The sequence below is a fragment of the Lactuca serriola genome, chromosome 2 (assembly GCF_051521515.1).
Source record: "Lactuca serriola cultivar US96UC23 chromosome 2, Lser_US96UC23_V15, whole genome shotgun sequence".
Lineage (NCBI taxonomy): Eukaryota > Viridiplantae > Streptophyta > Magnoliopsida > Asterales > Asteraceae > Lactuca > Lactuca serriola.
Genome location: NC_136409.1, coordinates 141,137,058 through 141,154,276, shown reverse-complemented (window position 1 = coordinate 141,154,276; position 17,219 = coordinate 141,137,058). Strand labels below are relative to the sequence as shown.

Here is a 17,219-nt window from a genome sequence, read left to right as displayed (position 1 = left end):
TATGAATGTCGGATATATCAGTATGCTAATATGTTAACTTAAACAGTTTCCAATTTTAATTTTATACGGTTCTACAAATTGTTAATCCAAACATGTAACGTGAGTTTGGAAGATGGCATGCATGTTGGTCGGATATTTTAACTAGATGAAGACCCGGTATCCCGTTGGCGTGAGTTTGGATTGTTCAGGATATTTTTTGGTCATTATTTATTGGTTGAATTTTATAAAATAAAGCTAAGCATAAGGTTTTTTTAGAGTCTTTATTGTAAGAGAATAGAATACAATAAAATTAAAAAACTTAAAGTGCTCGTGATATGCTATGTGAAAGGAAGGGTGTGTTTGGCACAAAGCTTTTAGAAGCGTTTGGGAGTTTCTAGCTTTTAGTTTTTGATAAAACGCTCTAGTTTAAACAAAAAGCTTCGTTTGGTAGTACGAACGTTTAGCTTTTAGTTTTAACAAAACGCTCCGATTCTAAAAGCTACTTCATGTAGCATTTAATAAAACGCTCCTGAGCTTTTGAAATCAATTTCCATAATTTTCCTTAAAATTATATTTGTATATTTATTTATTTTTAATATATTGTCCTTTTATGTAATTTTATATATTTCAAAAGCTTCCAGCTACTTTTGTCAAACATTCATATAACAAATAAAAGCTACAGCTTCCTGCTACCAGCTACCCGCTACCAGCTAACCGCTACTCGCTTCCAGCTAACAACTACTTTTGCCAAACACGCCCGAAGAGGGACATTCAATGAGTAATACTTTCCCTTTGAATACCCAATATCTCTTATGTATCTTTCCCAGGGAAATAATCCCCAAATTTATGGAAAGAAACTGTCATGACCCAATAAATAGTGTAAAAAGCCTCCATCCTCTACACTATCACGTGGTGAATGTCAACATAAACAATTTAATGTAACATCCAAAATTTACAACCAATTTTAAACTTTTCAAAAACAACCCATTTTCATTAATTCATTACAAAAAGGTTTTCAAATTCATTTAATATGAGAGTATTTCCCAGAACCACATCATAAGTACATAAAAATGAGGAGCGGTATGATCACGCCTTCGCCTTGCCACGATCTCCTCAAGTACCTGAAACAATACATTGAAAACTGTAAGCCTGAAAGCTTAGTGAGTTACCCCCAAAATACCAACCACATAAACCATACACATAACATATCATATCATAAACAGAACAACCATGCACTTCGGGTCTACTGTGTGACTGGTCCGCCGCACCGGGCCTTCAGTCCACCTGGTCCACCCTCCGAGTCTAGCCATATACATCGAGTCTACAGTGTGGGTGGTCCGCCCGCATCGGGCCTTCAACCCACCTGGTCCACTCTCCGAGTCTACAGTATGACTGGTCTGCCCGCACCGAGCCTTTAGTCGGCATGGTCCACTCTCCGAGCCTCGACACGTCTGGTCCGCCCTCATGGGGCCTACAACCTATCCGGACCGCTCGCTGGGCCTTCGGAATATCCGGTCCGCCCTGGGTATGTTGGCCTACAACACACAGCAGGACCCGCCTCAACCCAACCCCAGTCAACCAACCATGTGCACATAAACATATAATCATATAGCAATTCATCACTAATCAACCAATCTAGCAGATCACATACATAACACACTTTAACCAGGATACCGACCTAACCAGTCACTAACATAGCATCATCATATATACCAGGACCCCGACCTTAATCAGGTCTCTAACATATACCATCCTAACTACCAGGATGCAAACATATAGCAAAGCAACAACATAACAACTACCCGGATTTCCATCTGATAAAGGGCCGGCCTTGGTGCCTTAGACCCTGTCGATATAGTGAGGATAACTCACCTCGCAACTGTTGACTGAAGAGATAAGATCACGTTGCTCCAACCTCCGACACGAACTCCACCACTGATCAATACCAAATGACCGAACTCAATAAATACCAATAATTACCAAAATACCCTTGGAAGTCAACTGATCAACTCTTGGTCAAAGTCAAAGTCCTCAGTCAAAGTCAGCCTTCCTGACTGACTCTACTCGCCGAGTCAACCCGCTGACTCGTTGAGTCCCTATGCTCTGAAAACTTCCCATGACGCGACTCAACTCGCCGAGTCGCCCCAAGACTCGCCGAGTCCAACAACTCTGAATCCCTTCACGCTTAACTCACCAAGTCATCCCTCGACTCACCGATTCACCGATCAACCATAAGAGGTTAGGACCCCATGACCAGACTCGTCGAGTCCAAGAACAGACTCATCGAGTCCAAGACAATCTTCAATAGACTCGTCGAGTTGTTCTTCCAACTCGTCGAGTCCATGCCCACCTTCATCCAACTCGCCGAGTTTACCTATGGAACTCGCCGAGTCTCTTCAGTTCTCATTCCATACAGAGGCTTTTCAAGCCATGCAGGGACTCAAATCTATAGATCCACTCTTCTACAGCCTAGCCCTCACATAAAGTTGCAAACTTTATGTGAAACCAAGGAGATATAAGCTCAAAACACTCTAGGGCTAAGGCTAAGGACAAAAGGGTTTCACCAATAACTCTTAAACAGGAACTTTATGACATATGGGACCATCACAAGCTTAGATCTGAAGTAGCATCCTCAGATCCAAGCTTCTATCTCGAATTAGATCTCATATCAATCACCATACATGAATCCATGAAGAAATAGCTTAAGGAAATGGTTCCTTACCCTTGAAATGAGCCCAACCAACTGTAGATTTCTGATCTCCCCAAGCTTCCTGATACAAGCCTCCAAACCTTCAAACTTCAATACCAAAGATCCTCCTCCAAGCTCTAATTCACTCACAATTGTGTTTCCTCACGAATTAGGGTTTTCTGGATCTCAAATGGGCAGCAAAAAGGCTGAGGGGAAAACATAAGGTTCCTTATATAGGGTGCAAATCCTGAAATAGGGTTTCTCATTCCAGCACCGACTCGCCGAGTCCAGCCGTCGACTCGCCGAGTTGATCACTAAGCACGTGACCAAAATCACGACTCAACTCGCCGAGTCTATCCATTGACTCGCCGAGTCGATCTTCCTTAATTACACCAAGCACCCTGAACTTGCACTTCTGAACTTGGGGTGTTACAATTCTCCCCCACTTAAATTAGGGTTCGTCCTCAAATCCTGCAGCAACACATCCCATATGACACTCCCTCAAAACAGCTCCTGGTCTCAACCGACCCAGGTTCCTCCGAACACTGCTATCAGACTTCTATAAAGTCCAACTCTTCCCTCCCAGAGTTACGACAACCGATTCAAGCCGGCCACCGGCTTCTTTCTCTGATAACAACCCTTATTAACCAATGATCACCCAATGATACTTTCATCACTCCAATTCACAACAATCACTTGACTCTTACCAAGCTAGATATCACCCTGAGCCACAGGGCCCTGACCCGGTACCAAGCTGCTACCCCTTTCCTCGACTGGCATATCCTTTATCGAATTCACTTCTGGGACTTATCCCACTTTCCTTTCCGAAACCAACTCGTTTCTTTCCGACCTGACAGGATGGCACATCCTTTAGCTCCTGAGCAACTCCTATGAGCTCTCCCCTGCAGTCACATACGCATGCTGAACCTGCTCTAACATCCTCAGGCTGGAAAACCCGACACCTTGACGATACTTCCAGACATCCATAGGATGAATTGCTACTACATACATAACCTCCTGATCACAACCATACAAAAAATCCAAGGCTCCCTCCTTGCATCCCTTCCGAACGCCCCTGGTTCTACACTACCGTAAATCCCTCCGCAACCTCAACAGACACCCAACCCGGATGTGCTTCCATAACATTGGTACAATCCCAGTACTCAATAACCATAATCGAAATGCTCTTAATTATCCATTCACGCTGCTGTTTCACTTCCGTGAACCAACACTTTCCCCCGGAGTTACATACCCTTCCCTTTCCTTATCCAAGGAAATCCACTCAACAACCCTTACCGCACCTGCACATGCCACTAAGCTAAACTTCACTCTACATTATCCATGTAGAGCAACTGCTATTCTCGAACTTCCATAAACTCTGAATCTGTTTGCAAGGACTCTCGGGTCCATGCACTGCTTTCCACTAACATGATCAATACTTGGGGCCAGACCATATCAATTATCATCCCCTGGTGATGTTTTTCCTCATTCTCCTCATACCGATATTCCAATTCGTGTTAATTTAGGATCTTTTTTAACTAAAATGGAACACTCCAAAATACGGTCCAAAAATTTCTTTTTTAAAACATTAACAAAACCATAACTCATAAATTATTATAAATAAAATCATAAATCATGTGTCTCAAAACATCACATCAAATGTTGTATCAAATTGTAACGTCCCAAAATTCAAGACTAAAAATTTCTTTTAATAAAACTTTACTTTAAGCAAATTCATCATCTCAAAACATAAACAGAGTACTAGTTTCCAAAATACATGTTCGTTATCAGAGTAACCATTCCAGGCTGTCTAAACTATGGTGTGTGCCATGCGATCACCCCGAGCTCTTCCCTCCGCTACCGGAAGTACCTGAAACCAAAACTAAAAACCGTAAGCACGAAGCTTAGTGAGTTCCCCACCCTACCATATACCATGCATAACCACATACTGCACATACTGGGCCACGCCCGCTATCCTGGGCCTCGCCCCCTACCTTGGGCCTCGCCCGCTACAACGGTCCCGCCGCTCCAGGCCCCGCCTGGCTTCGAGCCCCACTCGGATACAGATCTGTTTCACTTAGGCCTCTCCTGTCACAGGGCCTCGCCCACTAACATATAATAGCATATAAACATATCACATCACATCACATAAGCTAAACACATACTAACGAATCTTGTCCTGAGGCCTCGCCTATCTCTGGGCCCCGCCCTTGTCCTGCTACTGATGAGTCATGGTACCCCGTCCATACTCCTGCTGATAGTGAGGTACGGGCCCAACCCACCCTCACTCCTTCCCTAACTTGGGCCTCACCCCTGATCTGCTGCTACTGAGATGTGGAACACCATCCACACTCTGCTATTGGTGAGATACGGGACCTCGCCCACACTCACCTCCCTACCAGGCACATACAAGTATCACACAGACAACAAGTATAAACTATCACATAAACCATCCCTTGGGCACCCGCCCTCTATCATTGGACCTCGTCCCGGATAACATACTAGCATACTGTGCCTAGGGCTAACCCCCGGGTCTTCTACTCGTAACTACATGGACCGACATTGTGGCCGTAGACCCATTCATACAAAGGGAAACTCACCTGCACTGGCTGAACTGGCTGATGAACCCACTATCTGCTGCCCGACAACTCTCTGAACTCCTGCTCCACTTGTTCCCCGAGCTACCAATGTCAAAGCAACACTGAGTCTAATTGACCCCCAAAAGACAACCAAGTCAACTCTGGTCAACATCAAAGTCCTGGTCAAAGTCAACCTTCCAGGTCAACCCTACTCACCAAGTCACCCTATTGACTCGCCGAGTTCATATGTTCAGAGTCCTTCTATTCGCGACTCGACTTGCCGAGTCAGTCCATGACTCGCCGAGTCTACCAATTACCGAGTCCTGACCTGTCCAACTCACCGAGTCTCCATTCGACTCACTGATTCGAATCTAAACTCGAAGGGTTTAGGGTTTCGCGACTTGACTCACCGAGTCCAAGAACAGACTCGGCGAGTCCACGAAAACCTTCAATAGACTCGCCGAGTTGTTCATCCAACTCGCCGAGTTCCTACCCAACTTCATCCGACTCGACGAGCCGTTCATCCCACTCATCGAGTTTCTCCAGATCTTCATGCTACTCGCCGAGTCCACTCAAAGGACTCCCCGAGTCCATTCAGATCTCCAAACATGCGGAGGACTTTTGAGTCATGCAGGGACTCCAAACCATAGATCCATACTTCCAAAGCTCAATCCCTACGTAAAGTTGCAAACTTTACGTATAACTAAAGAGATCTAGGCTCAAAACATACTAGGGTTTGGTTTAAGGACAAAAGGGCTTCACCAACTACTCATCTTCTGATGCTTTATGACATATTGGACCATTCCAACACTAGATCTGAAGTGGCAACAACATATCTAAGCCCCTAACTCGAATTGGGTCTCAATCAACCATAAAACCCCCAAATCTCATAACAAAAATAGATCTAGATGCAAATAAGGGAAATGGCAGTTTAATACCTCCAAGATGAACACAAACTGAAGTAGATCTCGGATATACACCTCTCCTTTGAAGCAACCTTCTTGATCTTCAAGTTCCTTTCCAAAATTTCCTTCCTCCAAAGCTATTTCCCTCAAATGATGGAAGCTCACACGAGATATAGGGTTTACAGGTTCTCTAGGGTGATATAGGGGCTGAGGGAGGGACATAACACCCTTTATATAGGATACAACTCCCGGAATTAGGGTTTTCCTCGCACAGACCAAACTCGCCGAGTCTCCTTGGTAGACTCGCCGAGTCGGTCACTTACTCCTCGACCCGGATCCCGCTTGGACTCGCCGAGTTCCTCCTTGGACTCACCGAGTCGCCCCTAAAAATTAGGGTTTCTTTCCTTTCTTGGCCTTCCAGATTTTAGGTGTTACAACTCTCCCCCACATAAACTAAACTTCGTCCTCGAAGTTTGCCATGGTCCACTGCTTGTGATCTGCTTCCAAAACCCACCAATTATCCCAACACCAGCTGCCTACCTTCGTTGGTCTTCCACCTGGTCATTCTGACTAACATAAACCTCGCGGATAAAACCTCGGGTCAAACCTGACCCTGAAACTGAATGCTGAACTTGTGCATGAGGAATCTCTACTGGATGCTCCCACGACTCCCCGACTAACTCTATACAATAATACTTTGTCAAAATCTGATAATTAATCTTCTTAGGGTAAAATGACCATTTTACCCCCTTGGTCCTACTTGGTCCATATCTAAGGTCCAATACCATACTACAAAAGGATCCACACTAGGTAGGTTTCCCAAGCCCACTAGTGGCCCACTAATGGCCCAATTTGCTAAATTGAGCTCATTCCCACTAATAGGCCTTACCCTAAGCCCAAACATATTCTTAGCCCAAATTATCTGACTTTTGATGGCCCACTAAGGCCCAAAGATCCAAAGTCCAAAGTATGGGCCAAACTAAGGCCCAAAACACGCCAAACCCATACATGTTGAGTACGCGGGGCGTACTCCTATATACGCTAAGCGTACTGGCTAAATGACGTGTACGATGCGCGTACTTGCATGTACACCCAACTTACTTCTCTATTAAGTCACTTTTTCCATTAAGTGCTTAATACCCTAATCCAAAGGCTATAATCACAGATCCAAGTCCTCTTCAATGCCTTGATCCATAAAGTCGATCACTTGGTGGCTTGCAACCCACCAAATGAGCCCAAACATAGAATAATAGCAACTAACTCCATAGAAATGGCTAGATCTCATGCATGGTTACATAAAGGCCTTAAAGGTTGAAACTTTACTGCTAAAGGAATGCTTTCAGCTCCAAGGGTGGCAATCCTAAGCTCAAAAACGAAGTTGCATGATAAAGATCCATCCTTTGGACCTAAAAAGGTCCAAAGCTCCATAATCCTAGATCTAAGCTTCTAAGAGGAAAGTTGGGAGCTTTATACCCCCTTTAAGTGCTAAAAGATGAAATAGTTTCAGATCCTTGAGCTCAAGATAGTCAAGTTCTTCTTCTTCAACTCCTCTTCTCTTCGCCCAAGATTTCTTCACCAAAATAAGCTCAAAAGGTCAAACTCACACAACAATGGAGTATGAGGGCGTATTAGGGTTTTTTGAGGGTGAGGGACTAGTAAGGAGGCTAGGGTTTGAGCCATAATGGGGTATTTATATCGCTAAAACCCTAAAAATTAGGGTTTTGAGTATGCTAACATAAGATGCGCGTACTCCTTGGTACGCTGCACGTACGTGTTGGATTAATGTCTAAGTCCATAACTATATTTGGTATGTACTTGACCGGACCCGGCATGGTCCATTTGGGTTGCACTTCACCGGCACAATTTATATGGATAGTCTTTTGAGAATAGTATATTTATGATTAATATTAATATATTATAAGTCCTAATATATTAATATGGAATCATATTATTTAATTAGTATTGATCAAGAATTAATTTAGAATTAATTAAGTGATTAAAAGGAACTAATTAAATATGGAATTTTATATATATGGAATGGGCCAAGTTCATTTAGGTTGGGCTAAGCTATCATGGATAGTCCATGGAGCTTTTAACCCATGGATCCTATGTAAATGAAAGGTCATGGGTATTAGGGTTTACATGGATGTAACACTAATCCTCCATAATATATAAAGGGGTCCTTGGCTAACAAAATTGGCACTAGTATATGGAAATAAGAGTGGGCCGATTTTAGTGTGCATACATATTCTATCAAGTTCTTCCAAGGTGTTTTGGTGATTTGTGATTCCACTTGAGGCTTCCACACTATTGGGGCTAAGCTCTTAAAGCTTGAAGACATCAAGCTACACCAAAAGGTATGTCATCTAACTAGTCTTTGTAGTATAGTTGCCTCATATTATGCTAGTTAGGATTAAAGCCTTGGAAAGTTCTTATTTGCATGTATAATAGAGAAAACATAGATCCAAGGTTTATAGGGTTGCATGTACACCATAGGAGTGTTAGAATGCTCAAAACCCAACAGTGGTATCAGAGCCTATGCTTGTTTTCTTGTTATACTTGCTTAAACTGCTTAAAAATCGAATTTTGGTGTTGTCTACATAGCAGACTCGCCGAGTCCAAGGCAAAAAGCATCCAACTCGTCGAGTTTGTTCATGCACTCAACGAGTTGGACCCCCGGACAGCATATATTCGACTGTTTTGGCTGGAATTGGACTTGGAACATTACCCTAAGCTATTTTTGGACTTATAAACTTATTTTTGATGTGGTAATGTTCATAATAATCCAATTTCAAAGATAACTGTCAATAGATTCATGTTTTGTATTAGTTTAAGTGTTATGCTAATTACATGAAAAAGTTTGATTCCAATTATCTTGTTCATATGAGTTGCTTAGATTAATAGAAAAAGGTTGATTGATTATGTGTCTTTGATCCATTTTAATCTAAGAATTGATTCTAAAATGTGTTTGTGTAACTTGTCCTCAAGTTACATGAAAAGTCATATTAAAGTTTCTTAAAACTCATAAAAGTTGGCAATGGTTACAAAATGAAGAGTCTTATCCTTATTAAATGGTTTTATGACTGTGACAACCCGAAATTTCCATTCTGAACAAACCATATCAAGCCAATAGATGTAGAACAGTTACAGTGAAAACTCAAATTTCGAGTATAAGTTTGGCAGTTTTCAGGATTTTACACTTAAGGAGATATTAGGAGAGTGGATGCACTAGGGTTTTGTGCAACACTGTTATTCCAAGACTCTAGGACATTAGAGTTCGTTCCAGGAATAAAAATATTTTCTGCCAAAAAAAAATATCTCAGGACTATAAATAGAATTCTGAACCAAATTGGTTCATTTGTTGAATTCCATTTAGAGAAAAGTCAAAATTCTCTCTCACGGATCTTCGGGTTTTTATCCCAAATTGTGAGTAACTCTTTCTAGTAGTGTTAGAAAGCTTTAATTGTGTTCATAACATAGATTACATAGCTAAATCATCCGATTTAGGAGTTTACTCCCCAAGGTGTTCTTGGGCGGTAAACTCCCGAAACCAAGCCTAGATTGTCCTCCGTGATGTACTACTGCCTTGGACTTGTATAGGAGTGTATTAGGAACATGAAATCAAGCTAGAATCACCCAAGTTTGGGAGTTCATGGCCCAAGAATATCTTAGGCCGTAAACTCCAAAGAACATGCTCTAAATGGTGTTTTTAAGGCACCCAAGGCTTAGACTTTATTTTAGACATGTACCCTAAAGTGTTTATAGCCTAGAAAACATAAGGAAACACATGTATTGAGGAGTTTACGGCCAAGACAAGCTCTTGGGCCGTAAACACCGATAAAGGGGTCAAATGACACCGTAACTCCTTCCTTATGCCTAGAACCCAACATAGATCATTACCTTGAAATGTTTGAGACTTGAAAACACCATAACCACCCTCCCAAGGGAGTTTACGGCCGTAAACTCCAAGGGAATATGGTCCCAGGGCCGTAAACTCCTTAAAGGAGTTAATATGGTACCCAAACACTTGATTTAGCCTTGAAACAATTCACCACATGAGTTGTATAATTGTTAGACTTAATTTAGGGGCTTTGTTGAGAGTTTACGGCCAGGAGTTTACTCCCCTGGGCCGTAAACTCCAAGACATATGGTCATTTGACCATAAACTTCCATTGGAGGCATTGCTCTCCTTTGTTGCAACCTATTAGCCTCCTAGCACTTCACCAAAAGTGTTTTCCTAGCGTTTAAATGTTTATAATTGTATAACTAGTGTTTTAATCACTAATTATTTATATACATATGTCTTCATATGTAATTAGGATCATTGTGTGTGTCTAAAGTCTTCACTTGACACCAAGCACTTGTCCGATCCTTCCTTACGATAACAGTCCGTTCAATTCCAGTCACTTACTAATGTTTTAAACTATTTTTAAATGTTTTATGGAGGGGGGGGGGGGATACAAGTAGAATCATGCTAGTTATTATATCAATCACATGTGATTAATAAGTAGAATTATGCTAGTTATTATATCAATCACATATGATTAATATACAACATTCAAATGATTTGGCTACTCATTAGCCGTTTTACCAAACAGTTCCTTCAAATGATTTTTATAAACATTTTATATGTTTTAAACTCCTTACTACACTGTACATTTTACTCTGTATATTACATTTCAAACGTATTTACAATTGTGTTTCAAACAAATGTTTCTTTATACTTAAACTGTTTTATCAAACTTATGCCTTCAAACTGTTTTATAGATTGACATCAAGTCGATCTTTTCTTAAAATAATATTTATGTTCAAATGTTTTACAAAACTTATTTATGCTTTTATATTATAAATTGCATGCCTCTATATGTATAGTTATATAAGAAATGTTTAAAAGACTTAGGAAGGCTATCCACCCTATTTCCTTTTCGCGCTTGAGATGTGGTCTGGTGGGATATCGGGTACTCGTCCGAAAGTCGTTTAAATATTAGTTATATATCATGTGTACATATATAGTCATAAAAGGTCCTTCCAGTTCATCCCATGCCCTTGGGTAGCAAGGGTACACATCCATGTCCATACGTACCAGTTAGACTACTAGTAAACTACCATATGGGTAGTTTAGGAAGATACTAGAACGCGATATCATACTATGAGTCAGTTCATTCATGAGTCAATACTTACTACTAGAAGAACATATACAACTATACTAGAAAGAGAACATATACAACGATACTAGAACGATTACATTACTATACTTGCTAGGTAGAGAGCACGTACATTACAGCTAGAACAATTCATTACATTACACTTACATGAATACGTTAATAATTGTGATCCACTGTATCGGAGCATGCCTTAAATGTCATGGCCCGAGTTGTAGCCAAAATTCTCTTGGAGGGAGAGCGTGAGTTTGCGTATAGATCTATACTGGATTGACTATCCTACACCTTGCTGCTAGCTACAGCCGGACCTGCAGGTCTGCGGGTGCCAAACGTCATTCCGTTATTACGACCATTCGTATGTCGTTGTTACCAGTCGATAGTATGGTGCAATTAATCACATGATGCCTTAATATAAATCCGGTTTAAGGTAGTTAGTACAGCAGTAGTTCTTATAGAGCTACGTTTTAGTACTACATTAATTTTCCCTGTACATATATTTAGTGATCTTTTCACTTAAACTATAAATGTAAAAACTATATTTTGTTAATAATAGTTACACTTGGGAAAATTACACACTCTTACAAGAAACGAACATATAGAACAATTACGTCTTGGTAGAAGACTACATTGAGAACAGTTAAGTCTTGGTAGAAGACCTCTTTATATAAAGTAGGAATCATAGGGATTTCTAGGTTTTTCAAACGTTTACAGTTGTTTTACGAACATCTTCATACCTACAGTTCATATACAAATTCTTACATACAAATACTTACATACAAATTAAGACACTAAAATACTTATGATCTCACCAACTTCAAAGCTGATACTCGCTTTCAAAATTACTTGTATCCTCAGGTTATCATAGACAGGTACCCATGCAAGGAGAAAGGAAGATGGAGCTTGTTCAAGACTCATCTTTCATTTTGATTTATGCTTTAGTGTTTATCAAAATTTGACAGAACACATGTATAATAATTATATTATTAATGCAATGGATGATGTTATTGCTTGTTTACTACTTTTCATTGTTGTGATACTGTACATGACGTCCTCCGCCCCAGAACGTTTCCGCCGTTCTTGGTTTTGGGGTGTGACAATGACTCCATAACTTGTACTCAAGTTATGGAGGTTCAAGAGTCACTTCATTAAATCATTAAAATATGTAACCTTAATTAGTTCCATAAGTTACAAAGAAGAAGAATTACATTCTTTAATAGTTTAAAGTCTTCCATAACTTGTCCTCAAGTTATGGAACTTGAAGAGTTTTTAATTATAACTACTTTAAACACATAAGTTATGGAATTAATTAGTTTTGAATATTTTCAAAACTTTTCCTCAAGTTTTGGAATTTGAAAAAATTTTCTCTTATGAATACTTTAATTCCAAGTTTAGCCCTTAGAATTTTAAGAGTTAAAATCCAGCCCTTATACTTTATAATATTATAAGTTAATAATATATATATATATATGTATGTATGTATGTATGTATGTATAAGAGCAAGTCAATCTTACCGTTAGTAGGCCTCATTCACGAAGCCGGTCTATAAGGGGGGTATAAGACTACTGCCTATAAAATGACAGTTTAATGGGTGTCCACTCTCACCCACCGCTTCCTTGACTGGTGGAGGGTCTTTAGCCGAACGGGCAGGACAAAGACTATAAATTCTCCCTTCATTAAAAGTATTAATGATAAATACCAAGTAACTAAACCTTTTATAAATACCCAATCTTAGTTACTTAGGAAAATGTGAATAAAGTGCTAATCTATGAAATTACACTTTGCACTTTGTTTAAGTCGGTTAGTGGAGCGTGTGTGGTTAACCGGCACACTAACTCGTATTTAACAAGGTAGACAAAGGGTAACTTAATGTTTATCATAGTATCGATGAAGCGTGTGTGGTTAACCGACACATCGATTGAGGGGTAAACACTTAAGGGTACCAAGTAATTTTCATGGTTATTCACACCTTGTTTTGTGATCATCGACATCCCAGTCACAACATGTTAAAAACTTAGTTTAATTCCTAACAGACATATCAACACCAAAAACACAACATGTTAAAAACTTAGTTAGAGAGTAATTAATGATATGTAAAAATTACAAATAGATAGAAAAACTTTTAATTCATTAATCAAAAGTAAAAAATAATAACATATGTTTTATAAAAGTTCTATACATGAAGAAGTGGTTGATAAGATATTTTGGCATGTTTATCTTGCAATGAATATGTTTATATGACGACTAATATGCTTTTGTTGCCTTTCATGATCATGACATGTTTTGTCTGTATAATTAGCATGACTTTCCATTGACATGTTTTGTCCACATAATTAGCATGACTTACCATTGACCATATGTTCTTTTACAAGTTATTATATATTTCTCAAAATCTAATTATTTTAACATGAAGAGAAATCTCTAGTAAAGTCTTAATATTTTAAACAAATTTATGAATAAGTTCTAAACTAAAATTTATTTATGAAAAAACATGAATTATCGGTAAAAATGACGGTTTGACGTTTTTTTTTTCCGGTTTATCTGTTTCATTGTTGACCTGGTTCCATTAAAGTCCCATTATTTTACCCTAATTTACGAATAAGTCCCAAACTAAAATTAAATGATGAGTTGACCATTTTCGCTCTGTAACATATGTTTTACCGATTTCATTGTTAATATGGACATCTAGTCATTAAATGACCTGATGAGATGAATATGTTGAGTTATATAATGTCATGTCTACTATAAAATTTGATATCGTGCTACATTGTATATTCTATGGAATATAAAATGCATCTAACGAAGACTGCAATAATTACATAAACTAGCAACAATTTCATCAATTTTGAAGTTTATAAGAAATTTCAAATTACCTATCTAATCTTATGTAACCCATAATATCCATCTTATCAACTCATTTTTCGCTTTTTTTTTTTCTTTCTTTCCGGAAACACACATTTTACCGGATTCATTGCTGACCTGAACACATAGTCATAAACGGGCTGATGAGATGACTATCAAGTTTTACAGTAAACATATCATTATATAACTCATCGTATCCATCTCATTAACTCATTTAATGACTAGACGTCCAGATTAACAATGAAACCGATACAATGTATGTTATAGGGAGAAAATTGTCAAATCATTACGTAATTTTAGTTTGAGACTTATTCGTAAATTAAAGGAAAATAATAAGACTTTAATGGAACTATGACATTAATGAAACCGGTAAACCGGAAAAAAAAATGATCAAATCTTCACTTTTACAACAATTCATGTTTTTTCATAAACAAATTTTAGTTTGGAACTTATTCGTAAATTAGGATAAAATAGGACTTTTTTGAAGATTTCCGTAACATTAATATCATAATCGTTACATGTGGTTAAAAAGTTACCAAAAACTGGATTGTGGTCTTAAGTAGAAAATATTAAACTTTTGTGACCGTTTTGAAAAGATTTGAAAGTTTATGGTGATAAAAAGAATAAAACATAATTTATTTTCTCGAATTGAGTCAACCAACAGAGGGTTCTTCGATGACAGAGATAATCGCCAAATTTTGAGTGTGTAAGCGGAGAGGAAATTATCGGCGAAATCAATGGCAATTCTGTATGCGCTGGTAGCGAGGGGCACGACGGTGCTGGCGGAGTTCAGCGCCGTATCTGGTAACACCGGAGCAGTTGCTCGCCGGATTCTTGAGAAGTTGCCGGCGGAGGTTGAATCTAGACTATGTTTTTCTCAGGATCGTTACATCTTCCATATACTCAGATCTGACTCGTTCATCTTCCTCTGTATGGCTAACGATACCTTTGGAAGTTCGTATCTCTCCTTTCTCTTACTTGCACACACTCCGACAATCAATTTTACTCACACCGATCTGTTTTACAAGTTATAGATTGGCGTTGTATTAAGATGAGTAGATTATAGGGTGTTGGAAGCAGACAAACTTGATTGAATGATTTATCTACTGTTCAATTAACAGAAATTTCGTGAAGAAATGCGTATACTTAATTTAGGGAAATCCGCCCCTACCAACAGTTTTGCATCAATTTCACCATAATTCCTGAAAGTATACGAGTTTGTTTGTGCTCACTGAAGAATTTCTAGTTATGATTTCGTGTGATACGATTGAGAAGCTATTTCATGAATTAGATTTATACTTCAATTCACAGTTCAGTGTATTCAAATTCTTATGAAACCTATCCTATAGAACAACAATCTGTTTCTTTCAAATCAATAATCACTTGGTATGAAATCTTTGATGTTGTCACAAAGTAATTGAATATGACAATATGTACTAATACATATACATGAAATTTTTGCAGGAAGAATCCCATTTTCATACTTAGAAGACATTCAAATGAGGTTCTTGAAAAACTATGGGAAAGTAGCACCATATGCTCCTGCATATGCCATGAACGATGAATTTTCAAGGGTTTTACATCAACAAATGGAGTTTTTCTCAAGTAATCCAAGTGCAGATACACTCACCCGTGTTAGAAGTGAAGTTGGTGAGGCAAGTATTCTATCTAAATTCCAAGACACAATACAAAACTTCTTTCACCTCAAGTAATTCACAAAACTTAATACCAATAATTAAATCAATTACATTCCTTTATTCAGGTACGCACGATTATGGTGGATAACATTGAGAAGATATTAGAGAGAGGTGATAGAATCGAGCTTCTTGTTGATAAAACTGCAACAATGCAAGATAGTGCCTTTCATTTCAAGAAACAATCAAAGAGACTTCGTAGAGCTCTTTGGATGAAAAATTTCAAACTACTGTAAGTATATAACTATAAATATTACTATATCATTATTAATCAATGTTTATAATGTATAAATCAGTTGGACTTATCAGTTCTATTGGGATAAATTTCAGGGCTTTATTGACAGGGTTGATATTTCTATTATTGTATATAATAGTTGCAGCTTGTTGTGGAGGCCTTACTTTGCCTTCATGCAGATCTTAACTTGTTTGTCTTGAGGTATGTGATAGATTACTCTTCATTGGTTTATTGTTTGTTATGTGAGTTGGGGGGTGGGGTGGGGTGGGGGTGGGGGTGGGGTGGGGTGGGTAAAGCTTTTGCTTTGTTCAGGTTGTGTATTTGACACTAAAAGCACTTGTTATTTCCTGTGTAAATTATATAAATATACTTGTAGTTTTTTGCGTCTTAAATTTGATATTGTAGTTTGTTTGGGCGGAATTGGAATTCAATTCCATTCCAGTGTGGTGTTTGGTTGCAAATTCACACGGAGTTGAATTCCGTTGGAGTTCAGCTAATCTCATTGGTGAAGGAATTCAAGTTTTGGATTCCTTTGGTAAAGTCATGGGGTTTTTATTTGAATCCTCCCTCATTTGTGTAAAAATGTATGGAATATTTTGTCTAAATCCTAAAGTTTTATATTTGACATTTTATATAAAATAATTTTTAATTAACTATCTTTTTGCAAAAGAAAATCATTAACAGTTTTATAAGACATATAATTTATGAAACAACACAATGTAAACAATTTACAACTCATGAAGAACCGTAGACATGGATCAAAATGCTTTGAATTTCCAAATCATAAGGTAAAAGGTAACAAAATAGTACGTAATTCATTACAAAGACTCTTTTTATATACACATGAAAATGACACATGAAATTGAACATACTTTAGGTCAAAATTGATAAACTAGTATAAATTCTTCAACCCTATGTCAAATTTGGTCGATGAAAGTTGATTTTTAACAAGGATAATAAAATTCAAGGTTCTTGACATTACAAGATGATAAAATGATCCACTCCTATACTAGGCAACCGTCTTAGTTGCATGAAATACACTAACAATGCTATTTCAAAACCAAGAGACAGAAGCAAAATCTTTATGAATATTACGGTTTATAAATAATATATTTTA

General features: G+C 38.4%; 1 protein-coding gene across 1 annotated transcript; it reads left to right on the top strand.

Moving 5' to 3' along the window:
- The first annotated feature begins 14,827 nt into the window (after window positions 1-14,827).
- LOC145086891 (vesicle-associated membrane protein 714-like) lies at window positions 14,828-16,356 on the top strand. Its single transcript, XM_079024740.1, has 4 exons — window positions 14,828-15,127; window positions 15,638-15,828; window positions 15,936-16,099; window positions 16,198-16,356. The coding sequence occupies exons 1-4, from the start codon at window positions 14,911-14,913 to the stop codon at window positions 16,286-16,288; spliced, it is 663 nt and encodes a 220-aa protein (XP_078880866.1). The 5' UTR covers window positions 14,828-14,910; the 3' UTR covers window positions 16,289-16,356.
- Window positions 16,357-17,219: the final 863 nt, after the last annotated feature.

Bases quoted from the DNA above. Each gene is read 5' to 3' on its own strand.
- LOC145086891 (XM_079024740.1), top strand. From the start codon at position 14,911: ATGGCAATTCTGTATGCGCTGGTAGCGAGGGGCACGACGGTGCTGGCG. The intron at 15,128-15,637 runs GTTCGTATCTCT...AAATTTTTGCAG, and splicing joins GGCTAACGATACCTTTGGAA to GAAGAATCCCATTTTCATAC. The intron at 16,100-16,197 runs GTAAGTATATAA...GATAAATTTCAG, and splicing joins ATGAAAAATTTCAAACTACT to GGCTTTATTGACAGGGTTGA.